This window comes from Coprinopsis cinerea (assembly GCF_000182895.1).
Source record: "Coprinopsis cinerea okayama7#130 chromosome 10 map unlocalized cont3.10, whole genome shotgun sequence".
Classification (NCBI taxonomy): domain Eukaryota; kingdom Fungi; phylum Basidiomycota; class Agaricomycetes; order Agaricales; family Psathyrellaceae; genus Coprinopsis; species Coprinopsis cinerea.
In genome coordinates, this window is record NW_003307535.1 from 1,957,816 (window position 1) to 1,983,402 (window position 25,587).

General features: G+C 52.2%; 11 protein-coding genes across 11 annotated transcripts; 3 read left to right on the forward strand and 8 right to left on the reverse strand.

Moving 5' to 3' along the window:
- Window positions 1-76: 76 nt before the first annotated feature.
- On the reverse strand, window positions 77-1,951 carry CC1G_02219 (hypothetical protein; the record flags this gene model as incomplete). The annotated part of the gene is made up of 3 exons (XM_001834431.2): window positions 77-82; window positions 202-749; window positions 1,240-1,951. 3 exons carry the CDS (start codon window positions 1,949-1,951, stop codon window positions 77-79), a joined length of 1,266 nt encoding a protein of 421 aa, XP_001834483.2.
- A 261-nt stretch (window positions 1,952-2,212) lies between these two features.
- On the reverse strand, window positions 2,213-7,232 carry CC1G_02221 (hypothetical protein; the record flags this gene model as incomplete). The annotated part of the gene is made up of 14 exons (XM_001834433.2): window positions 2,213-2,674; window positions 2,739-3,665; window positions 3,721-4,263; window positions 4,318-4,530; window positions 4,630-5,100; window positions 5,149-5,301; window positions 5,353-5,595; window positions 5,646-5,726; window positions 5,775-5,927; window positions 5,976-6,128; window positions 6,178-6,312; window positions 6,366-6,515; window positions 6,565-6,894; window positions 6,947-7,232. 14 exons carry the CDS (start codon window positions 7,230-7,232, stop codon window positions 2,409-2,411), a joined length of 4,104 nt encoding a protein of 1,367 aa, XP_001834485.2. The 3' UTR covers window positions 2,213-2,408.
- A 654-nt stretch (window positions 7,233-7,886) lies between these two features.
- On the reverse strand, window positions 7,887-9,166 carry CC1G_02222 (hypothetical protein; the record flags this gene model as incomplete). Its single annotated transcript, XM_001834434.2, has 6 exons — window positions 9,054-9,166; window positions 8,591-8,951; window positions 8,436-8,538; window positions 8,320-8,380; window positions 8,150-8,264; window positions 7,887-8,087 (listed from the first exon to the last, which is right to left on the reverse strand). The coding sequence occupies exons 2-6, from the start codon at window positions 8,651-8,653 to the stop codon at window positions 7,887-7,889; spliced, it is 543 nt and encodes a 180-aa protein (XP_001834486.1). The 5' UTR covers window positions 8,654-8,951; window positions 9,054-9,166.
- A 490-nt stretch (window positions 9,167-9,656) lies between these two features.
- CC1G_02223 (copper transporter) lies at window positions 9,657-10,485 on the reverse strand. Its single transcript, XM_001834435.2, has 3 exons — window positions 10,112-10,485; window positions 9,835-10,038; window positions 9,657-9,782 (listed from the first exon to the last, which is right to left on the reverse strand). Exons 1-3 carry the CDS (start codon window positions 10,402-10,404, stop codon window positions 9,680-9,682), a joined length of 600 nt encoding a protein of 199 aa, XP_001834487.1. The 5' UTR covers window positions 10,405-10,485; the 3' UTR covers window positions 9,657-9,679.
- A 1,009-nt stretch (window positions 10,486-11,494) lies between these two features.
- On the forward strand, window positions 11,495-12,537 carry CC1G_02224 (hypothetical protein; the record flags this gene model as incomplete). Its single annotated transcript, XM_001834436.2, has 2 exons — window positions 11,495-12,012; window positions 12,063-12,537. 2 exons carry the CDS (start codon window positions 11,495-11,497, stop codon window positions 12,535-12,537), a joined length of 993 nt encoding a protein of 330 aa, XP_001834488.2.
- Window positions 12,538-13,127: 590 nt separating this feature from the next.
- On the forward strand, window positions 13,128-14,399 carry CC1G_02225 (hypothetical protein; the record flags this gene model as incomplete). The annotated part of the gene is made up of 7 exons (XM_001834437.2): window positions 13,128-13,354; window positions 13,409-13,449; window positions 13,508-13,639; window positions 13,707-13,922; window positions 13,973-14,184; window positions 14,245-14,304; window positions 14,355-14,399. The coding sequence occupies 7 exons, from the start codon at window positions 13,128-13,130 to the stop codon at window positions 14,397-14,399; spliced, it is 933 nt and encodes a 310-aa protein (XP_001834489.2).
- Window positions 14,400-14,796: 397 nt separating this feature from the next.
- Window positions 14,797-16,308, forward strand: CC1G_02226 (capsular associated protein; the record flags this gene model as incomplete). Its single annotated transcript, XM_001834438.2, has 4 exons — window positions 14,797-15,535; window positions 15,582-15,827; window positions 15,879-16,049; window positions 16,109-16,308. The coding sequence occupies 4 exons, from the start codon at window positions 14,797-14,799 to the stop codon at window positions 16,306-16,308; spliced, it is 1,356 nt and encodes a 451-aa protein (XP_001834490.2).
- A 107-nt stretch (window positions 16,309-16,415) lies between these two features.
- CC1G_02227 (hypothetical protein) lies at window positions 16,416-18,577 on the reverse strand (the record flags this gene model as incomplete). Its single annotated transcript, XM_001834439.2, has 7 exons — window positions 16,416-16,992; window positions 17,054-17,179; window positions 17,232-17,590; window positions 17,667-17,873; window positions 17,925-18,158; window positions 18,211-18,339; window positions 18,409-18,577. 7 exons carry the CDS (start codon window positions 18,575-18,577, stop codon window positions 16,549-16,551), a joined length of 1,668 nt encoding a protein of 555 aa, XP_001834491.2. The 3' UTR covers window positions 16,416-16,548.
- A 798-nt stretch (window positions 18,578-19,375) lies between these two features.
- On the reverse strand, window positions 19,376-21,162 carry CC1G_02229 (hypothetical protein; the record flags this gene model as incomplete). The annotated part of the gene is made up of 9 exons (XM_001834441.2): window positions 19,376-19,688; window positions 19,773-19,891; window positions 19,947-20,091; window positions 20,154-20,227; window positions 20,277-20,411; window positions 20,468-20,617; window positions 20,670-20,729; window positions 20,780-21,023; window positions 21,077-21,162. 9 exons carry the CDS (start codon window positions 21,160-21,162, stop codon window positions 19,376-19,378), a joined length of 1,326 nt encoding a protein of 441 aa, XP_001834493.2.
- Window positions 21,163-22,829: 1,667 nt separating this feature from the next.
- Window positions 22,830-23,937, reverse strand: CC1G_02230 (hypothetical protein; the record flags this gene model as incomplete). Its single annotated transcript, XM_001834442.1, has 5 exons — window positions 22,830-23,246; window positions 23,310-23,472; window positions 23,524-23,613; window positions 23,667-23,847; window positions 23,904-23,937. The coding sequence occupies 5 exons, from the start codon at window positions 23,935-23,937 to the stop codon at window positions 22,830-22,832; spliced, it is 885 nt and encodes a 294-aa protein (XP_001834494.1).
- Window positions 23,938-24,859: 922 nt separating this feature from the next.
- CC1G_02231 (hypothetical protein) lies at window positions 24,860-25,570 on the reverse strand (the record flags this gene model as incomplete). Its single annotated transcript, XM_001834443.1, has 4 exons — window positions 24,860-24,943; window positions 25,005-25,211; window positions 25,271-25,333; window positions 25,388-25,570. The coding sequence occupies 4 exons, from the start codon at window positions 25,568-25,570 to the stop codon at window positions 24,860-24,862; spliced, it is 537 nt and encodes a 178-aa protein (XP_001834495.1).
- Between the last annotated feature and the right edge of the window lie 17 nt (window positions 25,571-25,587).

The window sequence follows — 25,587 nt, forward strand, 5'->3', positions numbered from 1 at the left end:
TTTTCTACACGACAAGTCACGAGCAAAGAATGAGGAACGAACAACGTTAAAGCCTCTAATGACGTTTACGACTGCCCTACGACTAATGTACATTCCATACGATAAAAGACCTTAATGTCGTACATACGAATGAAAGCTAGTTTTATTTTGATACCCTCCTAAAGCATAGCAAGATCTCCAGGCGTATCTCTTCCCACTGACACCATCGACGACAACCCACGTGGGGTTATGTTGCAACACCCTCCATACCACGTATTGCTCGCAGTTCTTGCACATCCTCGCCTGGGAGCCCCATTTATCCGTCGCGTACGTCTCTATTTCGACATGCACCAGTCCTAACCGCTCGCATTGCTCGACGACAGCGGGAAGCGATTGCGCTTCCGCGCAGTGCCCATGGTCCCAACTCTGCTCCGCAGAATACGGAGGGGCGACACTAGTACCCCAGGACAACCTCCTGCGGTAAGCTCTAACACTCTCAGCTACCTTGAACACCTTCTTCCCATTCCCATGCGGACCAGAAACGCCCAAATGCGGTCGGATCGAGGTGTGGTTGGCTCTTGAAACCGAATACTTGGAAGGTGCTGCCCCCAGATTGCCCCCATAGCTGAAGTTGTTGTCGATGCGAAATTGGTCGAGGAAGGCAATGCAGTTCGCCCTCGAGATATAGAATAGAGGGTGAACCCACATTGCCTTCGAGTGAAGCTCGGCCTGGATGGAGTCGATGTAATGGGGGTAATCTGGGGGAAGTCCTAGGGAGCTTAAGAGAGACGAAAACTCCACCGAGTGATTGGCTGTAAATGTGAGAAGGGTGGGTGATGGCCAGGACATGGGAGAACCTGAACCAAATGGTCATTGTCAATCACCGCATATGCGTGTAAAACACACCTACCTGTTTGAGATGAGAACATCTATGAGTGAGGGCAGAGATAAAAGAAGGAACTTTACCCCCTCGCTTTGGTTTCTCTGCGACTATATACCAATTGACAAGACCGTGCGCTAAAACCGGTGCTGCGCAATGGAAGAAGCTTCGGGCACGGTGCACCTTCTGCCCTAACGAAAGAAACGACATATATGCTTTGCTACCCACTGTACATAAAATGACATGGAGGCGGAATGTACACATCGGGTAATTAACCGGCCAGAAGGAGAGAAGGAGACGACAGGTAATTCTAACTTGCACGCCTAATCGCAAAAATCACTAGTTATGCAACTTCTTCTGATATCTATTCCCATTCGTACCGTCTGTGACAGTCCATCGAGGATGACGTCCCAACACTGCAGATCGAATATACAGGATACAATTCTCGCACATGGACGCTGGAGCTCCATCCTGGCCAACCGCATACGTCTCAATCTCGACTTCCTGCAACCGCAAGTCCTCGCATTGGCGCACCACCTCCGTCAACGCCTGGCTCTCCGCACAATGGCCGTGCTCCCAATACGGCTCAGGGTGGTAATGTGGACGCTGTGGTCCTTGCCACCCCATCCTCCTCCTCCGATACTCCCGCACATCATCTGCCAATGCCATCCCCCCTCTCCCTCCCCCACGCGGCGCAGTAACTCCAAACCGCGGCGAAACCAACCGATTCCTTGCGGTTGCATATGCATACTTCGCAGGGGCTTCGGCCAGATTATCCCCATAAGTTCGGATATTACCCTTTCGAAATTCCTCGAGGAAAGGGAGACACGGTGTATCTGAAGGAAATCCGGTCATCTTCCTCGAGAGGTGTTCAGCGCGGATCGAGTCAATGTGATGGGGATAATCTGGAGGAAGCCCTTCATTCTCCAAAATAGACACAAAGTTGAAATGTGTGTCGCGGAAACGATAAGGGAAGTCGTAATGGAACTGTTGTACCGTCAAGTCTGTCCCCGGTAATGTGTAACCGCCGTGTTTGAGTCGTGTCGCGGGATTCAAGTTAGGCGAAGGATTACATCTCTTCTCAGAAAGCATGAAAGGCTTAGAAGGATGCTGCATGTCGTGAAGGATGGGAAGGGAAGGGGAATCACAAACCGTGAGCACCACGAAGGTGTTCGAAGCTTATATGAGTGGACGAGCGCCTAAATCGACCCACATGACAGGCTGCGGTTGATTTGCTGTATGCTTCGCAGTGGACACGTTCCCAGAGAAGGTGTACGAAGCTCAGAAGGCAATGACCGCAGTGCTATCGAACCTTCCAGAAACCTGCCAAAACGTATAGCCTCAAAAGCTCAAAACCATTGTACATACATAGATTGGAAATACAAGTTCAGTACATTCTGGGATACAAATATAGGGTCGCTGGGATACAAATACATACACGGTCGGGTCACACGTGTTTCTCTCGACGAGAGCAAAAGTTACACGAGCAAAAAGCATAGAGAAACTTACTTTATGTAGCACAATCAATACAAAGAAAAAATTAATCGTTTCAGTTATGGCTTCTCGTCGGAGTGTGAGCTCGTTCCTGAGTGTGGCTGACCGACGAGGCCCTGGGCAATGGCTTCCCGAGGTCAATGACGGAGATATTCGAAGACGTAGGCCTCTTGATAGCGCCGCGCCTAGCCACATCTTCGGGAGGGAGGGGAATGTCGGTATGAACGAAACGGAAGGGCTTGTTGACGTCGGAAACGGATCCGTGAATAGCCTGAGTACTGACATTCGAATCGGCTGGAGAGGACAACTGTTGGGGGCGAACTGTAGAAGAGAAAGAGAAAGCTTGTGAGCTCGTACTCTGTAAAAAGTCGGACCGGCTACGTACTTTCGCCACTGGCACGCATCCTATCTGCAGCAACGCGATCAGAGATCAACTGGCTCATTCCAACTTGAGTGGGATAGCCAGGTAGCACCCCGCCCTCCGTGCCCATACTAAACTCGACACCATCAGCACCGGTCAGAGTCTTCCCATCAGAGGCCCCCGGAGTATGATGCTTTCGTCGAAGAGCAGCATCGCCCCCAGGAACAACATGAGCATACCCCACTTCCTCCCTATCAATCTCGTAGTCGTCCAGATACACAGGGTCCCCGTTCTCGTCGGTCATAAAGCGAGAGTCGAGGGAACGGGAGTCAACGCTCGACTCATCGCCGCTGGCACTGCTCTTGAAGTACTGGGTTTGGACGTTGGCTGGGACGGTCGAACGGGGAGCGGGCGCGACCATCGGCTCTGCGGGCGAAGCAGTCGGCTCCACTACCCCACTATGAACGCAGGGGGAGGTGGATACAGCCCTTCGATGCTTGGGCATAGAGGCATCCAACAGCGCCTGAGCCTCCCTGATCTTCTTCATCCTCTGCTCCTCGTCCTCGTCGTCGATCCCGGAGAGAGACCTCCCAACGGTGGGATGGACGTCGGCGTACTCCTTCGCCTTCTCTTGCTTAGCCATAGCAGCGTTGAATGTGTCTTCGGCCTGCTCGTGACCAGGGGGTAGGGTCGGCTTGACACCAGCAGAGCCTGAGGGCACTCGTCGAGGAGGAATGGGCGGCTTCTGTTTAGACGGTGGCTGGGGAGCCCTACGGACGTGTGGGGGTGCTTGAGAAGGGCTAGTAGTAGAAGACTGAGCGGCCGCTGCAGCAGTGTCAGCCGACATGATGATATCCTCATTCGAAGGAGTCTGCTCCATGGTTCCAGGAGCTGGGTGATCGCGACGGCCAGTCTCTTGCTGTTTATCGGTCCCCGATGGCTGGCCAGGATCTAAAGTCGATGCATTACAGCCCAAGAAGTAGAGGTGGACGATAATGGTACTCACGGAAAAGACCATAGATAGCCTGCTCAGCGCCATGCAAGAACTCAGACGCTTTTCCTTCGATATCCTTCACGACTCCTCCAAACCCACCCATCCCCTCCGTTCGCTCCTTCATCATTCTCGCACGCTTCTCCTCCATCGCCTTGGCCTCCTTTGCGCTGATTTGATGGGTTCGAAAGAGTTGAGGAGGTTGCTGACGCGCCTTCGCGTGACGGTCTTGCTTTCGGTCGGCGTTGAAGATGGTGGTAGGAGACGGAGGCCTCCACATGCCCTCATCAGCATGCGTGTTCCTGGTGAACTGAAGAGTGAGGTAGCCTTCCGCGTCCTTGCTCACGTGGTAGAACCCGACGTGAGAGATATCGGCGTAGAAGCTGAGCATGTCGTCGGGGTGTTCCTGCATCCAGTGTCGTTCATCGGGCAAAACCGCGACGCCAGGCTCTACGATGGTCCCAGGGAGAGAGCCGACGCCGACCTTGGAACCAGAAGGATGCTCGGAGCACGGGAGTTGGTCCTTTCCCGGAGGAAGGTGCGAGTCCAAGATATCGTCTGAAGGAAACGGTCATCAGTGCTTATCTGAAGTGGTGGGTGGAATATACGTACAGGCTGGATGTAACCTCTCCTCGGGTAGCATAGCTACATTTCGCTCACTACGACCTCCAGGCAACGACCCGACGCCAACCTGGGACCCGGACAGAACCTCGGTGGAAGGCATCAAGTTGCGCTTGAGGGGCAAGACGTGGTACCATCCCTCTTTGGCAACGTCGGCGAAGATGGCAGCTCGAGTTTCAGGGTGTTCGGGAGTGACCACCGGGACTAGGTGTCCATGGGACATTCGGCCTCGAAGGGAGGGCGATGTTTCCCTGCAGACAGCCATTAGTCACGATCTCATCAAAAGATGCAGAGGCGACACACCACGACGACTTTGAGAGGGAGGGGAAGAGCTTGCACGAGGAGCTTCATCATGACCAGTGTCTTCATGTTCAGGCTTCTTCCCATCCTTGGAATGACGTTTAGGATGATGAGTCTTGTGACCACGCCCGCCTCGGTCGGTCGTAGCGGATTCTTGTTGGCGGTGGGCTTGTCCATGGGTTCCAGACGCTTCGCGACGAACACCATCAGCAGAAGATGCACGGTGCCCTCCGCGGCCACCAGTCGTGGCGGCGTCGCGATGTCCGCCTCGACCTCCATGTGATCTCCTCCGGCCGTGATGGTGAGAAGGACGATGGTCAAGGCCCAGCTCCTTCCTTTCGTCCGGGAGGAGGGCTACTCCCCTCTCGTTACGATTGCCAGGAAGGGAGCCAACGCCGACGACGGAACCAGACGGATGTTCACGTGAGGGCATCTGGTCCATTCGAGGAGGGAGGTGCGACATCAATATTTCATCTAAAGACGGTCAGGCAACAGTAGAATGGAACCGGGAGAGATACTCACCGGCTGGGTGCAGTCTTTCCTCGGGAGTCAAGGCGACACCGCGCTCATTGCGCTTCCCAGGAAGTGAACCGACTCCAACGATGGAGCCGGACATATGCTCCTCCAAAGGCATCTGGTCCATTCGTGGAGGGAGATGAGAATCGAGGATCTCGTCTGGCAGAAGTTAGAGATAACTACAGGAAAAGAACAACAACAGGGGCTTACCTGCGGGAAATAGTCTCTCTTCGGGGAGCATGGCGACACGCTGCTCGCTTCGCTTTCCAGGTAAAGAGCCAACGCCACAACGAGAGCCAGATGGAACCTCCGAGGAGGGCATTTCCCATTTGCTCATGACGTGATCTACCATGATGTAAATACGCCTTCGTGAAAGGCCATGCCGCAAAAAGGCCCAGTACTCACGTTCCGTGCCTGGGACATGTTCGTGGACGAGGTGATGGGCTTTGAGGTCTACATCTAGATTAGCTTAGAAACGATGGATAAGAAAGGCGAAAGGATACCGTCATGAAGCTCAGGCTTGGAAGACCGTTCTTTGGAAGACTGTTCTTTGGATGAAGGGTGATGAGGCGCCAAAATTTCCTCTGCAACAACATCAGTTTCGACTGTGAATTTAGAGCGAAGATGCATACCAGCAGGGTGAAGTCGCTCTTCAGGGAGGATGGCGACTCCTTCCTCACCCGTCTTGCCTGGGAGTGAGCCTACACCGACCTGGGAACCAGAGGGATGCTCCATTGAGGGCATCTGATCCATTCTGGGAGGCAGGTGGGACATCAGGATGTCAACTGGAGATAGTTGAGACAAACCCATCCTTCAATGACGAAACGACGTACTGGCAGGATGAAGCCTCTCCTCAGGACACAGCGCAACACGCTGTTCACTGCGCTTGCCAGGAAGTGAACCAACTCCAACGACGGCGCCGGACATATGCTCCTCCAAAGGCATTTGGTCCATGCGGGGTGGGAGATGCGAATCGAGGATCTCATCTGGTCAAGAGGGTCAGGTGTATTCAAAAGTTGGGAAAGACTAACATACCGGCGGGAAAGAGTCTTTCCTCGGGGAGCATGGCGACACCTTGTTCGCACCGTTTTCCAGGTAACGACCCAACTCCGCAACGAGCCCCTGAGGGAGTCTCGGTGGATGGCATTTCCCATTTACTCATGACATGGTCTATGACATCGTTACTCCGATTTTCGACGGATATACAAATGTGAGGTACTCACGTTCTATACCGGGAACATGTTCATGTACGAGATGGTGAGGAACACCCACATCACCCCAGTCGGAACCTACGGCGTCGAGCTCACTGGAGGAATCGTCCTCCTGTGGATTGTTCTCGTGAAGCATCCTGCCCCCTTCCTCTGGCGAATAATCTACGAGGGCGTAAGCAAAATGTCGGGTGTCATGGAGGTAAATACCCACCTTCGAAACCTGTTCGATACTGGCCGTAGGGTCGACCGTGCTCGCGCTCTTCTGGTAAAGTTGCGACGCCCGGTTCGGTGTTCTTGCCAGGAAGAGAGCCAACCCCGACGCTCGAACCGGAAGGCTCCTCCTTGGAAGGCAACTCCTGTTTAGAAGGCGACTCTTGAAGATTCCTGAACGGATTGTGGTGCGAAGTGGCTTTGGGTGCCCCGACATTGGAAACAGGGTTAACGTAGGGGTTGTGGCTCGTCTGTGCGGGATCTCCAGCCGTATTGAAAGCGACCCCGAAAGGATGGGCCTGATAATGAGCTTGTCCCTGCTTTCCTCCTTCTGTTGGTTACCGTCAGCCCCGTCTCCAAACTCCACAGGCATGAAAACACACCATTTCTTGGGTGGAAGGCGCCAGGAATCAGATCGTCCGGATCCGAAACCCCGCTGGACATGGATGCAGAAGGCGTCATCCCACGAGGATTAGGTGTCGACCCAGGACCTCCACGGGGCAAATCAGCCATCGAGTTGTAGTCGGCATTTCCAGGATGGCGCTCCAAAGACGGCGGAAAGTTCTTCGAGCGGGCAATCCTGTCGTTCGTCGGGTCCAAAAAATCGCCACCATTGGCACCCGATAGCGTTCCTGATAAGTCTTCAGATTTGTACTTTGCGTTCGACATTGAAATATGAGTATTCGGTGTGGTCAAATGAGGGAGATTGGGCTGTCTAGCGCATCAGAACCTCGACTATATGCTTCGAGCTGTCTCTGAATGTCTCAGGTCTTAGATCAGCTTGGAGTATCCTTTGCTCCAAAGGTCTCTCCAGCGTTTCTAGACCGCATCTTCGATATTTCTGGCAAATTCACGGAACAAGGGAACGAGAGTGGCCTCGTCGTCGTCGTCGTTGCGGCGGTCGTGGTCATGATCGCGGAGCAACCCGCGCGCCATAATCGTCGGCCTTCGACATAAACAAAGGCCAAATAACGCGTACTCTAAATGAGGCTATTTGGCCCCTGATTTCCAAGACGCCCTTCGTTCACAGTTCCTATTTATCGGCGTATCGATGTCCTTTATGAGCCAAAACCAGCTCGTTAGCTGCCGAGGTAACTATAATTATCCTCCCTCCAAGCGAGATCTGTTAGAACACAGAAGGATCAAAGTCAAAGCCATCGCTCAAGCCCGAGGTTGCATCTACCCGGAGAGAATAAATCTGAGAAGGCTATCGATACATCCACTCCAAACAAAGATAAGATACAAAGAGAAATACAGGGATAGATGTGATCTCGAAGAGTCCGTTTCCCGAAAATATCGTGGGTATACCTAACTAGCAAGTGATCAAGCCTTGTATACAGTCTGACGGGGATCCCACTTTCCGTGGGAGGGTTCAAGCCAGGCCTTGTTGGCAATAACGAAGAGGAGGGTCAAACCGACAAGACCGGTCAACGCCAACCAACCGAGCCAGCAGAACGCGACCAAGGCAGTGAGAACCCGACAGGCGTTGATATGCTGGCACCACCCAAGGCTTCCCCACATCGACTGCGCAAGCATGGTCAGCTCAGAGCTGGGGGTATCTTAAAAAAATTGGATAAAATACGCACCGTGGCGATACCAGTACCGACCATCCAGAACAGCCAAATCAACCCCAGGATGATGAGTTCTTCGCGGAACTTGGAGACGTATCGGTTCTCATAACGTTTGAGGATCGTATAAATCCTAGAGCGCCGTCAGAGCTGCGACTTTTTGCCTCATGAGGAGTAGCGGGACTTACATAAATCCACTCCAAGGCATAGCGATAAGGGTCGTGAAAAGCAGTTCCGCAACGACGGGATCTGTGGTGACAGTCAGAAATGGTATCCTCGGTGACATAGGGTAGGTGTCACTCACCATGGAACGTCCGTCCTCCGTTCAGGGGGTCGCTTGAATGCAGGGTGGTCGTATAATTGAGCCTAGCGCAGCAGAACACAAAGACGAAGAACGAAAATACAGCCTAATTCCCGTCCATCAGCTCCAATAGGGGCTGAATCGAGAGAAGCACATACGAAAGCTGCATAAAGTCCCATCCGAATGTTAGGGAGGTCAAGTTTATCTTTGAGGCTGACCATCTCGTGCGTCGAAAAGGTGCGGGGGAAGTGTAGAGAAGGTGGTGGAGTTCGTCCAAGTGACGTCGTTTCGCTGTGCGTCCGAGTACCGAGATAATAATCAAGAACGGTCCTTTCTGGGAATCTCTTTCCGTGTGAGGGAGGATGAGGTGACGAATATGTCCAAGTCGAGTCGAATGAGAGGGTATTTTAGGGAGTGGTTGCGCTCAAGGTCCGAGGGCGAAAAGCTTATACGACGACCAAAGGCAACCGCGACCAGGCAGCTGGCTTTCAACGTGGGGTATACGAGGCTTCACAAGAACTGCGCAAGGGAAAGGAAATCACGATCAGCACCTGCAAAACACGAGGATGGTGGACGAGAGGCGCATGACTCGTCCACAAGTGTCCCCAACCAAATACTTACACGACAGTGAGGGTAGAGATGTGACAGAAGAAAATGGGAAGAGAACGACGGTTTAGGCGACAGACAGAGCGAGTGACATGAAAAGAGAGGACAAGAGACAAAGAAGGCTGTGGACAAACCCCGTCGGAAGCAGATGCCAACACACCCAGCCGATTTTATATGTATGGTTATTGCATTAGTCCGCACGGCAACGACTTACGGTCGACAGCGACGAACAGCCATGATCGAGGACAATGCGTCCAGCTCCACCTTCTGGCCTCTCATCATCACCGGCGACGACGGCGAGCCCTGATGATAGACTCTGATTATCATCCTCATCCCTTCAAAACGATGGACTCTACCCGTCCAACAAATGAAGCTCTTCCTCGACGTCGACGACTTGGTTACAGTATGGGAACGGAACGGAGTAAAGCCCACCTTATCGACTCCTCGAGCGCGCAGGAGCCGCCATGGCAATGCAGTGAGAAAAGGAGCCTCAACTAAATTTGGAACAAGCCCATTCTCGGGAGCTATAGTCTAACGGCACACTACGGCATCCAAGTCAAGCTTGTACCGAGGTTGAGGCCAGAGAGAGACCCAAGACGATGAGGCATTAATCCGAGGTGAGGTCTAAAAGCAATGTTCAATTAAATGTACAATCCCACATGAGCATTCGTGAATCTGCCAAAGAGTGTTTCTCCGACACCAAGCCCCAAGACAATCGAAATGAGGAAGCTGCCCTGGTACGTCCTGCTGCGAGTTAGGAATCTGATATCAACCAATCGATGTGGATGGCACTCACATTACGACGAGCATGAAGGCAAACATCAGCAGAGATTGAGCTGCATATAGCACTCCTCGCGATACTTCGTTCAGCGTGATAAACGGCGCTGAGAACCTCGTCCTGAACTTTCGAATCGACGTCGGCGGTGTCGATTCAGGTGACTTGCCCTTCTCTTCCACGGTGGCGTGTTGGTCATGGATATAGTCCAGCAATTCTGCCGTTCTACAATCCCGAAAGAAGACCCGTTAAATTTAGTTCGAGGAGGATCAATCAAGATGGAACCGGAAACACTCACCGCATCCGCCACCACAAATTAGCTACAGCGCGCGTTGCAGCCAGCCATCTTTCGACGATCGCGAGCAAAAATAGCCCCAGGCAAGCGCCGAACATGGCTCCTTTGGTTTTGGGGACCCATTCTTTGAACCAGACGTGATCACCCACGGAAAAGTGCAGGTAGGGTGTCATCGAGTGATCCCCCATACTGTGGTCTGGCATTCCCCAGTCCATGTCGTGGCCTTCATGCTGTGCGCGAACTGAGGATACGAGGAAGGTGATGGTGATTAGTGTTAGTTGAAGGGGGAGGGTCATCTTGAGTCGTTGTGGGAGAGTCATTGGGTCGTCAGGTCGTTCGTAAAGTCGTCGAGTGCGAGTAAAGTGGGGGGATTCAAGCCCTTGGGAGAAACGGGGATCGTCAGGCGTACATGCCCCGGATTATCAACGTTTTTGAGCCATTTAGAAGCAACACAAGAGAGGCAAATTGACGGTGCTGAGATGAAAAGAACTCAGATTATCCGAGGAAGCTTCCCAGTCATCGCGACAAGAGGCTTTGCATGTTTGAGTTGTTCCGACTTTTAAGCAGCTGGCGTTCATGATGATGACGAAGGGATTGGCGAGAGGGCATCGGGTACACCTTCAGCGCGTTCAATAAGACCCCAGAGCAGAATGCGCAACCTCAGAGCCAGAACAGCAAGCCAGGGGGCAGCGCAAGTGGCCAATGGAGAGCAATGCGCAAGTTCAAGGATTCAAGAACGAATGCGACGCAACTGGTCCCTCCGGACCAATAAGAACGTGCGAAATAACGTTCCTAAATCGTCTGCCGTTTGATCGCCGAATAATTACTGACCCCTTGGGCTAATCACACTCCCTCGTCCCTTGCGATGGTCACATCAGTGAGGTCCTGGTGTGGGGAAAACCCTCCGAAGACTTCGGCCCCTAACTTGATTCAGAGTAAGTACTGCTCAGACTGCGTCCATGCGACATGATTCTGCGACGCAACTTTGTTGCATCTTTACCATTGCCTATATCAGGGAATGAACGCTGGGCACCAGCACTTCGTGTGACCCACAGCACGCTAAAGTGGTATGCGTCATTGAGATCTCCAATATCTTCGATCTTCGTGTGGGCGCCTGTTTCCTGGACAAAGGCTAAAGTGAAAACGTGTTCGCGCGATTTGCCGATAGGCCACCCACAATCGACAGCAGCCGCCTGATCTGGCCTTTGTTGACTTGCGATAATCTGTGAACACGAGTACGGATAGCGCCTGCCGCAGAGAAATATGTAGGCGCACAGCGTTGAAGACAACGACGAAGCATACTGGGAGGAGCTTTGACAATTGTTTGAGGAGGACGGCTCACAGCTTCCAGGCTACGGATTAACAAAGGCGCAGAGGAGACAGAAAATGCATAAAAACGAGCAGTGCTTTGCAGTCTCGTCTCTCAGAACACCTCCCAGCCCGTTGGAACACTTCAGCACCAACGTCATGAGCGAATCCTTCCGTTTGGTTGACCTTGCGAGACGAAAACTGCTCGCTGCGACGCAGTCCTCACCCAAGGGTATTAAACCCATTTTTTCCGACCGTCAACCAACGCCCTTCTCTCGAGTTCTTGACATCTCCTCAGCCGACTCGGATGGTGGTCACAAGAGTAACTCTATGCCATTCCCCGACGTAGTCGAGCCGGTTCTCCGACCCTGCGAGCGTGGCCACGCCGTGATCACCATTTGCAACAAGATTTGCTTCATCCGCTTCATCCTTCAGCTGAACCCGAACCAGTCTGCGACCGGGAGCAGCAACCCAGTCATCGTCTTCAATGATCCGCCGCCGAGTCCCAGCGTTGGACAGTATCTGGCCCCCTTTATTGGAGGGCAGCAGTGGCTCATCGTCATCGAGAACATCCTCGGTGAAGTGGACTCCCCTGCGTAAGTACCTTCCGTATATCACCTCGATCCATGGCTGATGTATTCATCAGAGCTACTCCAGCTTACGATGTAGTACATCCCACTCCTGGAAGCTACGCCGTTGCGGAACTAGGCGTGCGCCAGTTCCTGGTGGAAGTGGTTAAAGAGGTCAAGACCACGGAGGACATGCGCAAAGTTGCCAAAGTCCTTTCCGCCAGACCGGGATACAAGTTGATTTGGACCACTCCGCAACTTCGCACATACCTTGTCAGTCCCCACCGAGACCTGGAGCTTGACTTCCCTCTGTCGTGCCCTCAGCCTCACTCGGAGACCGCTCCTGTGGCCAAGTTCGACGCGGAGGAGGAGGGAAACGATGAATACGTGGACGCTCCATCCCTGGACCTAGAGCCTCACGAGGACGTAGATGATTTCTTCCGCACTCTCTCGCCTGATGATGCCACTGAACTCGAGACCCGAGGCCTTGTCGCCCAGGGCCTTCGAACTGCCGGTCGCAAGCGTGCCTGCCCGGTGGCCCATTCGTCTTAGGCGAAGGCGCGACGACTGTATCCAGATTCCCAGAGTTCCTTGAACCCTAAAAGAGCGATCAACACTACTCGAGTATTCTTCTTGCTAATTATCTTCTATAAATCTTCCTGTTTGTTTCATTTGCTGTTCTCGACTTCGCAATTCACCTCCGTGACTTCTGTAGCAACCATTACCTTCGCATGTGTCTGTAGCCTTACGCTTTTGTACTCCCTCATCTCCTTTGTCTCCACGTGTATTACTAGTATGCTTTTCTCCCGCTGCAGCCAGCTTAGGCCAATATTACCACTTGATTACGTTTCATTACCTTGCAGCACATCATTCTATCTCTGGCGCCCAACCTTCCAATGGGTAGAAAGAGGAGGACTGTCAACTTGTCCTTTGATACATTCGAGGTCGGTCTTCCCCCAAAACAATCCAGTATCAGTCCTCAGACCTTTACGCGCCCGTAACTACGCGAGTTTAGCGCTCAAAGAAACTCGATTTGGTAATGCTTGGGCCACAAACAAACGTAAACCCCGCCACAGGATTTAAAGCCAGCATCGTGCCCTTGGTTTTTCTCTTGGAAAACCCACTTTCTCTCTGCTCGCCAAATGGCCGTCGTCTGGTCCCGCCACCCTGCTTATACGTTGCTTGTCGCTGTGGCGTTGTTGACCACGCTATACCTGTTGGTGCCACACGACGTCGAGCCTGGGTCGTGGGCGTCCGAGCGAGAACTGGAAAGGCGATTGCGGCGGTCGGCGATTATTTATGACAGAGCTCTGGAGAATAGGAGGGCATTAATCGAGAAATTCGGGCCAGCACAGGAAGAAATCGCTTTGTGTGTATAGATGTGCCGACAGATAATCCACCCGTCTAACCAACTCGCCTGTAGATTTCCCCCAAATAGGGCTCCTTGGCCACCTTATACAGTCTGTACGCACAAATCCGTATGGCTACTGTCAATCCAGATAACTCACCTGTTCAACTACAGGGGACTTCTTTCCTGCTGCCTTTAACTGTCCTCACGAGATAGAACGAATTGGTGTACTTGGGGATGGCGGTAAATGGACGTGTGGATTGTCGAGATTAGAGCATCGGAAAGATTGTATCGTATATTCGTTTGGTAAGAGTCATTTCCACACTGTCACATTTCTGAGTCCTGGTTGGCTCTACTGACTTGCTTTGCCCAGGTATCAACAATGAATCGTCTTTCGAGGCTGAGATACTTGAAAGGACGAACCATTGTCAGATATGGGGCTATGACTTTAGTGTCCCCTCGTTCGGTCCAGAGATTCACCTCTCACTCGCAAACCGAACACATTTCAGCGATGTGGGACTGGCGGGGGAGGATCAACCGGGTGGCAATCCGCCTATGTACAGGTTGGAAACCTTGATGAAACTCAACAGTTTGTTAACCTTCGCTCTCCCGTTGCTAGTGCTGACTATTTCTTCTCAGACCACACCCACATCGATATCTTGAAGATGGATATCGAAGGATGGGAGTTTGAATCACTGCGGACATTTATCCTCCCGTATGTGGAATCAGGAGAAGCCCTCCCGATCGGCCAACTTCAAGTGGAAATCCACATCTGGGACAAAACGTTTCCCGAGTTCCTCGAGTGGTGGACTCTACTTGAAGCTTCTGGGCTTCGGCCATTCTGGACAGAGGTACAGTGCCTTTTAACTACGAGTGATCCGATCTCAGCGACAGCCTTTTGGGAGTTGTAGCCCAATCTCGTCTACCAGAACTACGACCCTAAAGGAACCAAGACTGCAGACCTTGCCGAGGTAAGACTCTCTCAAACACGTTGAACCTTTAACTGACTCTGTGTTAACAGTACTCTTTCCTTAACGTCAAAGGGACCAACGTGTTCATAAATTAATGGCCCTCGTGCCGTTTACAGGTCATTAGCATGCGACGATTACATACATTCACTGTCAGTGACCCCTGTGTCTCAGTATCGTCTTCCCTGACAAGCTAGTCTTTTCTGCAGAGATCCATGTACTCTACAACCCTGCCGGGCCCTAATTTGAAATAATAAGCGCTCACCGTGAACTTGAGCTTGGCATGAACCCCTGAAGAGCCGCCCGATTACCACGGACGATCAGAAAAACCCCGATCAGCACAGGTTGACCCCACTCGCGTTCGACGTCGACGACGTTTGTCGTCTACACTCATGACCACAGGCTGAACACGAAATACGAGGTCAGTTTTGGCGCTTAATGTCTCAATATAGCCTCTAATCATTCATTTCAGGGGACAGAAGTCCTTTTCTAGCCATGTACGACGACACCGAGAGTTCCAAGCGACGTAGGCGGCCGCTTGCAACGATCGTCTTCTACCACTATGCCGCCTTGACGGCCTGCACGACCTTCTGCTTATCCGTGTCCATATTTATGGCCTATCACCTCGGATACTTTTCAACCTTTCTCATCTACCTTCCGTTCGTCACCGTCTGCATACCAGCGCTCGCTCTATTCGATGCAGCCCACATATCGACCTGGTCTCGATGGCCATCTTCAAGAAGGAACCGACTCAGACTGTGCGCCGTCTGGTGTTTATTCCTCGTGTTTGCACCCTGGTACCCTTCGTCGTCGCCCCTGCGCAATGACCACCCACCGCCACCTGTCCTCCCATCGACAAACGGGACGTACTTTATCGCCGCCAACCTCTACAACTCGGCCAAGATTCTCCCTACATGGACGAGACAAATGAAACAACTAATCCACCACCTTGGAAAGGACAATGTGTACATTTCGATCCACGAATCCTACTCGGTGGACGACACGAAGACGATGCTGCAGGAATTTGAAAAGTACCTCGAACAGGAGGGGATTGGGAGTAATTTGGCGACTGAGGATGGGCGAAGGGGGCATCTAGGCTTGGATAGCCACGAGAGGATTGCGTTTATGGCCGGGATTAGGAACAAGGCCTTGGAACCTCTGCGAACGCTAGGGAATCGGTACGGGCGACGGTTCTCCAAGGTCATCTTCTTCAACGATGTGTACTTTGATTGGAGTGAGTCTTGGTCTCAATGTCCTGCATCAATCTGACGTTGTTTCAGGAGCAATTGTACGGCTGATCAATACGAAGGAGGGGGAGTACGACCTTGCTTGTGGACTGGATTTCGATGGGGTGGGGATGTACGACCGATGGGTGCTGCGCGATGCTTGCGGAGGGCCCACGAAGGAAGTGTGGCCGTACTTTACCGAGCCTCGTGCGGTGAAGAAATTGCGGAAGGGCGAGCCAATCGAGGTCGCGACCTGCTGGAATGGGGTTGCCGTCTTCGATGCTTCATGGTTCTTGCTGGGTGTGTGACTAGCCCTATTTATCTCTTACACTGAATCTGACGGCCTTGTAGACGGCGAATCCGACAAAGACAGCCCAACGACCGAGCATTCCCCTCTTCCCCTCAAGTTCAGAGCCAGCAACAAATGCACAGCGTCCGAATGCTACCTCATCGGGATGGACATGCACTTTTGGAAATCGCCCAAGATGCCCAAGATTTACGTCAACCCTCAAGTGAAAGTTGGTACGTTGCTCCACCGTGACCCACTCGCGTCCGCTCCAGAACCGCTAACTTTTTGCTAGCGTATGACTATCTGAACTATCTCTTCCACACCAAGTTTGAGGAACTGACGTTATCGGCGCCGTGGCGGGTGGTATGGCAGGACTGGATTGGGTATAGGATGTTTGGTTGGGTGTCGGACAGGATATGGCTGAAGCGAGATCGATGTGATCCAGCGCTTGGAGATCTAATCTTTGTGAAGCCGGGGTATTGTACTAACTGACGGACATCTCATATGTACTAATGGACTCACTATCTAACTTATTTTTTGTCTAACCGAGATGGTCTTCAATCTCGTCGTTTACTGGAAGAACTCAGGGCAGGACTCATAAACCAAGATACCGAATGAAAATTACAAGGATGCAAGCACTAAAAGTACAGTGGTGCGCATAATTGCAGGTATTGTTACGAGTACGTCGGGTCATCGAAAGTCAAAAAGAGAAACATTCAGTCAGTCATTTACTTAGTTCTTCCCCATCAGCTTCTTTCCTTCCTCGACCTTGCTCTCGTTCTTGCCCAACTTGCCACTGATGACCTTGGCCTCGCCCTTGATCTTGTCCATGAAACCGTGCTTCTTCGGCGGACTACCAGGACTAGCACGAGGTTGTCGAGCTGTACCAGCGGACAATCCAGCGCCGCCAGACCCGACGTGTTCACCTCGGTCAGCAGCACCCGCAGAAGTGGTATGCTTTGTTCCCGAGGGATAGGACGTAGCGGCGTCGGCGTTGGGGGTGCTGGTAGCTTTCTGGACTCTTGTTGGATGATCCCAGTCAGTGAGACCGGTGGTGCTATGTCCGGCGGTCGCACGACCCGAGTCGAGGTGGTGTACGTCTGGCTGTGCTTTCTCCGGAACTGGAGGAGGTCGATTGCCTTCGACGGGATGTTCCCGGGCAGTAGTGTTGACAGGCTACAGTGGCGTCGTCAGAAAAGAGAGCCTTCGTCCCGCCGTCATGGATAAGCGAGCTTACCTTGTTCGGTGAAGTAGTGTCGAGTTTCTGCCCAAGTCCCTTGGTAGCAGGAGAATCTTCGACGGTGTGCTTGTCCCTGGGTTGGGCTGTCGCTTCAGGGAGGACGTTCGTCGTCGTCACGATAGGCTAGACGAGTACATGAGCCTTTACTCGATGAAGGACATGCAATGCAATATACCTTTTCAGTCAATGTCTCCTTGACGCGGTCGTGTGGCTTGCCATGGGAAGTGGGGGAAACCTGGACGCCCGCAGCGCCACTCCTAGGAGCCCCAGAGGTGTGCTCCCGCAACGTCTCGAGCTCCTCGTCGCTCTGGCCACCGAGCTTGCTCCCGGGCAAGGTCTTGATGCTGGCATTGGTGCTCGCATTTTGCGACATATCGAGTGGAGGCGAGGGTTTGTGTTCTTGATCTTGTGGTTTGGCATCGAGGAACTGGGTACGAGTGGATGGTCCGACGGGTCCTCCAGCTGTTTGAGGCTCGGCCTTGGGTTTGGGGAGCGTAGTGGTGAAGGGCTCGCGGTTCGTTCTGTCCGGCTCCACTGTGAAAGTGGGATTCAGATCTGAGATGGAGGGTCAGTCTCGATGACGTTGCATGTAATGATGGATGGCGCTTACAGCTTGCAGCGGCGCCGGCTTTGTGTTCGTCTGGCAATACGGCGACACCGGCTTCAGTGATGCTGCCTGGCAAAGGTCCAGCACCTCCCGTATGTCCGAGAGGAGTCAGGCGGTCGTCATCGCGGGACGGCAAGACTTCCAGGCGGGATTCTTCAGGAAGCTTTGCGATAGATCCCCCGGACACGTCGTCGAACCCATGGTTGGGCTCTGTGAACGCGTCAGCCACGGATGGAAAGGTAGAGTAGAGAGCCAACTCACCAGCTTCACCCTTTCGTTCGTCTGGAAGGACAGCCACGCCAGTCTCATCAGAAGAGCCTGGAAGACGGCCAACTCCTCCTGAATGACCAAGAGGAGTTTGGGATTCGTCGTCATGGGAAGGCAAAGATTCAAGACGGCGCTCCTCGGGACACTTGGCAATGGATTCACCGTATACATCGTCAAAGCCGTGGTTGGGGTTCCGTTCGGGGTGGGATTCGCCAGAATGGGATTTCCCTATAGGACGTTGAGAGGGAGATTGAATAATGGGACTGAGAAGTCGACCTACCAACATAGCCAGCGACGCTCTGTGGGAGGTATGGAGCTACCTTGTCGCCAGCAGCACCGACGTACTCCTTGGCAGTCTCGATTGCAGAGGCCGCCACGCCTTTCACGTACCCGATGTCCGCTTCGACATCTGCAGCAGTAATGCGGTGGGGATATGAGCCTGGAATGGCTAGGCCAGGAGTGGACACTGCAGACTGACTTGGTTGCGGCTTCTCTTGGGTGGTAGTACTACTCGTCTTATCATCGGTAATAGCGCCTAGGGTATTCGAGGCCCATTCGTTGGACGGTTCATCTGAAACCACGTTCGGGGTCTTGAGGGTCGGCGGGTTGCCGTTCAAAGTTTCTGGGACCGCGGTTGTGGAAGACATGGTGGTTTAAAGCTTGATTTGGACCTTCTGAGCGAGCTTGAATCTTTTATATACTAGCAGATACGATGGAAAGGCATCGAAGGAGGCGCTCGCTCCAACTCATTAGCCAGCCCATGACGAAGATTTGCATTGTCCAAGTGGTGTTCGTGACGTCGTCGAGGGGGATGATGTCAAGACCCAAATAGGGGTTGCGCCCCGACACTCCGACGAGGACCGGACGGCATGATCGGTATCGATTTCATCCCCCGGAATAGGGGCCCCTCGAGAAATGGCTTTGTGCCTCGGAGTCGGAGGGCGACAAGTCGACCTTTCGGCGTGAACGCTATCGCCGTCGACAAAGGGACAGCCGGACTTGAAGACCTTCGCGGGAAGCTACATGAACAATATGATCATCTGAACATCCACGCAAATGTCACCCGTATTGGTTGGGAAATTCGTTCCAAATCTCCATCAATATCATCTTTCAACAAGACGCAAAGAATCTGGACAGCTTACATTGAATCCGCCATGAGGCAGGGAGAGATAGCGAATTCCCGGGTATAGAGACCAGAATGCACCACATTGCTGGACAGATGACTTCTACTTGGACTCCGACCTTGAGGATCATATCAAAGGAACACGAGGAGGGTGCGTTGTCAAGGCCTTCGAGACATCTTCGAAGTAATGGGGCATGGATGCATGAGAATGGCATGACGAATGAGAGCCCGGGTCGGAAGGTCGTACAGTAGTGATAATAGCTCGTGGTGCGACGGGAGTGGACGGAATGAAATTGGAAAAGGAGGTACTGGACAGCTGCTGTTACATGGATTCTTGAGATAAGTCGTCGTTTTCGGAATAGTTGTCGTGAATACTCCAGAGATCGTTTCCAACCTCCCTCAGCTCGTCCAAGTCAAGACCCATGCCCAGTGCTGTGGCATTCTTTCGGCGCAGACAATCGTCCACGAACGCCGCGTATTGCTTGAAGAACGGCGCCAGAGTAGTCCTGGTCGTCAGGGACGAAATACCTTTGACAGTGGGCAGGGACTGAGGAGAGGGCCGCGGCGAGATCGCATTCTCCAACCATAGCGAAGAAGGGAACGAGGTCGGAAGAGGGTATGGGAGGCCATGGAATCTAGCGGGGAAAGCGTCCCAAGAAAATCCACGTTCATTTCGGCGTCAATTGAAGTAGAAGAAACAGCATGGGCTATAGACTCACCGAACTACAGACTGTAAAGCGGTTAGATTAGAGTGTTGGGCATCGTATATTCGAAGGTCGTTGTCGGTTAATCCTCGCGTTACATCGACCCGGGAATACCGGTCTGCCTCCATCCGCGACTGGGAGAACACCATGAAACCAGCGACTTTGAACAGAGGAAAGAGAGGTAATTACCATTGGCCATGTAAAATTGGCGAAGTTGCGCAATCTCTGATCAGATACCGATGACAGAGGGAAGTTCCCGAGAAGCTCTCCAAATGGATTAGGTGCTTGCCAATTCAGCCTGCTCGTGAAACTGGGGAGAGTTTCATGTCCCAATCTAGTAGAGAAAGGCAGCGAGCAAGTGGAGTTTAGAAGACGAGAAAAGGGTGCAGTACCCACCTGAGAGGCAACGTGGAAGTCTCTATGTGGGTGGCAAGAATCGCAGACGAATAATAGATATTCGTTTTCACATTCTAGCAAGCTGGTTAGCGTTGGGAAATGGGATCGGAAGTAGCGACCCACGTTGGCATTTTGGACATCGGAGAAAGCCTCTGTTCCCCACCGAGGCGGAGGTTGGATTGGAATAGTCAGGGAAGCTAAATCATGATATGCGCGGAGGGAGAGGGCATCGGACATCGCAGCCTTGATTCCCTGGGGCTGGATTTCGTCATGTCAGTGTGAGCGGGGATAAAAATGAAACGTTCGTCTCGCACATTACTGGTGTCAGGACCGTTTTCCATCGCGGACCCAGACATCATTGCGAACACAAGTGCCGTGGTCTTCCCATAGTCGTCTTTGAACGCAGTTAGAAATTCGGAGGTGAAGTTTCCAAAGCTATCGCAGTCGCTCATCAATTGCAGCCCCTAGCCACCTGATCATCAGACCAGTCAAGCACACGGTGGTACGGGAAGCTACCTGCAGCGTGTCGCACTCTTCCAGGGACAGCCGGACGGAACCCTCCATGAGATCGGACTCCTTCGGTAGGACGTTAGTTGGTATGGGATAACTTCAGCAGCGAAATCTACCTCATTGTAACGCCTAAACAAATCGACGCCGACGGCCCAGTTCCGTTCGCGATCAGGCGGTTCAGGTATTTCTTGCATGGTTCCGGGAGTGTAGTACACTCGGCTGTAGTCCGACCAGAATCTCACGTCGTCCTTATCGAATGTGAGGCTCGTGTCAGGTCCATCCGCCTCGCTATCAAGCAGGTGACGCTGGTAAGCACTTGGGACCATAGGAGATTGCCGAATTTCTTGAACATTCCCATTCCTTATCAGAATGTTAACTTGGAGATAACCATAGCATAAGCGGTGTATACTTACCATAATCCGTGCTCTATTGGCTCTTCATTGAGCCCTCCAAGGGTGTTGGTCCGCTTGGCGGTACCAAAGTTCCCTGGATGGATCATGGTGATTAAACAGTCCTACAGCAGAGAATTAAGCGCGAACCTTTCCAGTCAAAGATTAACAATCGCGGACAAAGTGTCTGTTTGTCCTGGAGTCGAAGTCTCAAGATATGCTACGCGCGTTTAGTTTGAAAACATGAAACTGACTTGTTTTGAATTTCGGAAAGAAATGGCCGGGTCGATTCCGCTCCGTTCTTCTGCCAGATAGCTTTCCTGAGTATTCCAGAAATGAGTTCCTATGTAATTTGAAGAGTTTCCGGCTTGGATGTAGAGTATCTCCTTCATTTTGGATTCTGGCGTAGTAGTGGTACCAGAAAAACCGGCGTGCATCCAGGTTGACAAATTAGCGCGCATCTCGGCAAACGCCGATATGTTTCCACGGCTGGTCGGCAATCCAACCAGCACCAGAATAAGCGCTTTAGCCAAATTGGCTTACATGGATCTCCGGAATTCGGGCCTTTGGGCGCCCACTGAAGTCACAGGCGCCTGAACGTTGGGTCGATGAGTACGAGCTCAAGCAACATAAGGAGCTTGCCTTTCAACGGATCATTCGAAAGCCGTTCGACCACTGACCCTGCCCGCTCAATCACGAATGCAGGGAAGCTCTATGATTTCAATGCAACGAGACCATTCAAAGCACGATTATCAAGGGAGTGTGGGACATTCATATTCCAAGTTCCCGGGAAGACCAATCTTACAGATGTGCCAAAACTGCACCTATCCTCCATTCCACGAGTCCTCCGTCAAACCTTATTCATACACTGGGTCTGCTGGACCGGGCTCAGTTGTATTTTTTGGGGTCCTTCTCAGGATCTCCTCGCTAGTGGGGGACACAGTGCGCGATGGATCCTGTAGGTGGATCCAATTCGAGCTTAACACTTACTCTGACCAAGGTCCAACTCGTAAACAGTAGATTGAAGACTATGTAGTAGGCCACTGTCATTTTAGGATTGGATTCCAAGCTGGAACAAAGCGCATGTCTCCACTGTCAGGGGAGTGCTTGTTTGGCGCGCTAATTTCCAGAGTTGTGGACCAAAAGCTTTATGTATTAAGGGGAGATGACGACACACACACATGTGTCGGCCCGTCGACTCGACCTTGGAATAAGCCTTGCGGTCTCGACGAAACCAAACCTGGATGTGATTGCTATTGAGTACAACCCCGTGGACGCCGTTAAGGGCCTGGGCTGGTCAGTGGCGAATAGTTGCTTCCGGGTCTTCATCGGTCTTCACACCCCACGACTTTCACTGTTCGTCACTTAGTGCTTGCAAACAGTGGACGCGCGCTCAGGTGCTGAGGGACAACTCCCTGAAAGTGCCACAGGGATGCACCTTACGCGTGTTGTCCCTCGCAATTCGCTCGGAGATACCTCAGCTACTTCTCCGCCGAACTGTCAGCGACCAGACCCAAAGTGAGTATATTCGTCTTTGAGCAATCTGGGCGGACATGCTTCTCGCTCTAAAGGGCTTGACGCAGCTGGGCTCCGATAAGGTCGTCACGAGCTTGTGTGATACTGTGAAGACTGAACAAATGGATTCAGATGTAAGTATTAAAGTTATTACCGGACGTTACAGGCTATATTACAACATGTACCAGAGCTATCAAGTGACGTAGAGAGCAAAGATCCGAAAGCACGACAACAACGAAAAGTGAAAACTGCAAAATTGATGTCATAGCTGAACCCTGAAGCTCTCCAGCGCACGCTTATCTTCTGGTGAAAGTGGCGTGTAGTTTAATGGGGACGGCGTGGCGCCGTATGCAGCAATAACACGCCCCTTGCTGTCCAGAGTAGAAATCGGAGGTAGGGTGATTCTGTTCTGGTTCGTGGATGGCATGAATAGACGAGGAAGCCCGACTGTTGGTGATACGGGGGGTGATGGAGAAGTCAACATTGGTGATGTCGGAGGGTAGGGGGAAGAAACCATTTCGTTGTAAGGCGCCTCCGGTTCGTCTGCATAATACGAATATGAGAAGCGGTCTGGCCTGGCGCAGAGTACCTTGTTGCTGAGATAGATGCCCGGAGGAACGCGAATGTTCCTCAGGTACTCATAGTTCTCGATAACAGGCAAGCGGGTATAATCATTTCCCTACAGTGAGGGTCGTCGGGTCAGTCTTTCCCACCATGGTAATGTCGAACCCAAAGAACTCACCGAGAAATAGGCGACCACATGCCATTTTCGAGTCTGACCAGATCCTGGTAGATGAACGGTAACAGAATACGTCTGTTTCGTAAGGCCGTTTGGCTTCGATGGACGATCCTTCCTCCTCACTGGAGGAGGGACGATAGCATTGGGATCCGCTGCTCGAGTAGCTCTGAAACGATCGATTAGGAGCTTGCTTGGGCTTGATAGGCGGTTGACTCACCTTCTGGCTGCTTTAGCGTCTCTTTCATCCTGAGTAGTCTCAATCTTCTCTTCGTAGAAGAGGTAGTCTCCCCGCATCCGACTCTGAGACCTGTCAACGGAGTTAGTCTGTTATCGTGGTGTGATGATCGGTGTGTAACCCACCAGCGCCTCCCGTCGGTCCAGCGAAGGAGCCCTCCGTCGTCTTGCGCTTCCTCCCAAACGTAGACGTGGCCACTTCTGAGTTCCTCGCGTTCGTTGGAGAGAAGGCGTCGTTTGATAAGAGGTAATATGTTCAAGCGAACAGCCTCGAGCAGGATATGTGCATCGTGGGCGTCGCGGATGTCTAGGTCAATGGGATGAAAATTTGCACAATGGGAGAGATAGCGTAGTTGGACGCACGAAGAGAGGGATGTGTGACGACCGAAGAAGTCATTGGAGTGGGGGGATGGGTGTACTCTTGCTTTGTTGCCCGATTCCACAAGAGAGAGCGGGATGAGTTTATATACTTCGCGACGGTAGTACCCAAGTCCTGTTTCGTGTCATTTCATTTCGGAGACTTGACGGGAACGAGGAATGAGGTGCCTCTTTGATTGACATACCTTTGTAGCGTGGTAGGCAGTTCAGAGTGTTCACGTTGTCAGTTTCCAGAACATAGGTTCTAACTTTGGTCTGGGGAGAAGCAAAACAAGATTGTTATCGGTCCGGACACTGGCCCTACAGAAGCTCGAAATTAACATCATCACCCAAAGTCTTTCTCCCCGGATGGTAAGACAATGAGGCTTATTTGTTTCCGACCTCACTACTTGCGCTTGGTGATCAGCCCGATTTGGACCAACCGTATGGGAATTGGGTTGGACTTGCTCAATCTGTCACCAATCTATGATCTCCTAGGCTATATGCTTCTAATCTTAAAACCTGGGTATGACGCTTGGGACTCCCTTGCGTAATTCCCACCTCCCTCACCAGAGTAAGGGAAAGGGGGGTAGAACCTCGGACTATCCCTCGTGATTACCCGCCCATGGGGACCGCACGCGTTCTAAGCCTCACGAATAGCGCTATCCGTCAAACACGATGCTTGAAATGCCCATCTCAGATACACCCCCACGCCACTCGATATGTCCATCTTGAGCTGATATCTCGGCGCCATTGGTTATTGGGCTCTCACAGCCGTCTTGGTGCACTTCCTAATCTCATGAAAGAGGAAAGACATTACCGAGAACGAGAAATATCAGACATCCATTCAGGAAATTCGGGAAGTCGATACTGGAAACACAACGACGATACTCGAACGGAGATAAAACAGACAGGTTGGCGACAATCCCGAGGGATTGGTAACGCTGCGTGAAAGGTGTACCTTACTCTGCGAAGGTCTTCCTAGTCGAACGGAAGTAAAATGCAAGTTCTTGTCCCGATTTGACCAGCGATGGTCGCATAGTGCCCTGATGACCCATAAGTTCAGCTGTTTGCGTCTTTGATATGAGCGGAAGCAAAATCACTCACGGGAAGATAAGACACCAAGCCTTTCCCCAAATCTTCGACTGAATTGGCCAAAATGTCAAGGTCATGGATCATTTGACCGCCATATCCCAGCGCCTCGAGCTCTGCCTTCTGTGAAGAGAGGGAAGTCAAGGCTGTCTCTACAATCGGTTTGTAGTCATTCACAAAGGACATGACATCATTTCCCTCTTCGCGCGTCGATAAACCACCCTGGATGGAGTTAACATCAGTACGCGCGCTTGCCAAAGGTTCGCCTCGTTGATACTGACGGGGATGGACTGTGAAGCGTGCAGGATGGCCTCCGCGAGGTGGGTGAGGCTATCATCGATGGTCTGAGGGAAATGACGTGAGTTTTACTTATGCAGAAGCGGGCTTTTAAAACCTACCCCAGCCTGGTCAGCAGTCTGAGCGCCTGGAAGGGAGAAAACCGAGACTGCATCCTTGGCGGATGCTAATTCTTTCTCCACGGCAGCGAGGGCGCTGTATAGCTCAGGGAAAGAAGCACCGTACGCGGGCAGCAGAGTGGCGAGTGCCTGAGCGAAGATAGCAAAGCGATATCCGATATACATGGTGTGTGTGTGGGATG

Bases quoted from the DNA above. Each gene is read 5' to 3' on its own strand.
- CC1G_02223 (XM_001834435.2), bottom strand. From the start codon at position 10,404: ATGACCCTCCCCCTTCAACTAACACTAATCACCATCACCTTCCTCGTA. The intron at 10,039-10,111 runs GTGAGTGTTTCC...TCGGGATTGTAG, and splicing joins AATTTGTGGTGGCGGATGCG to AACGGCAGAATTGCTGGACT. The intron at 9,783-9,834 runs GTGAGTGCCATC...AACTCGCAGCAG, and splicing joins GCCTTCATGCTCGTCGTAAT to GACGTACCAGGGCAGCTTCC.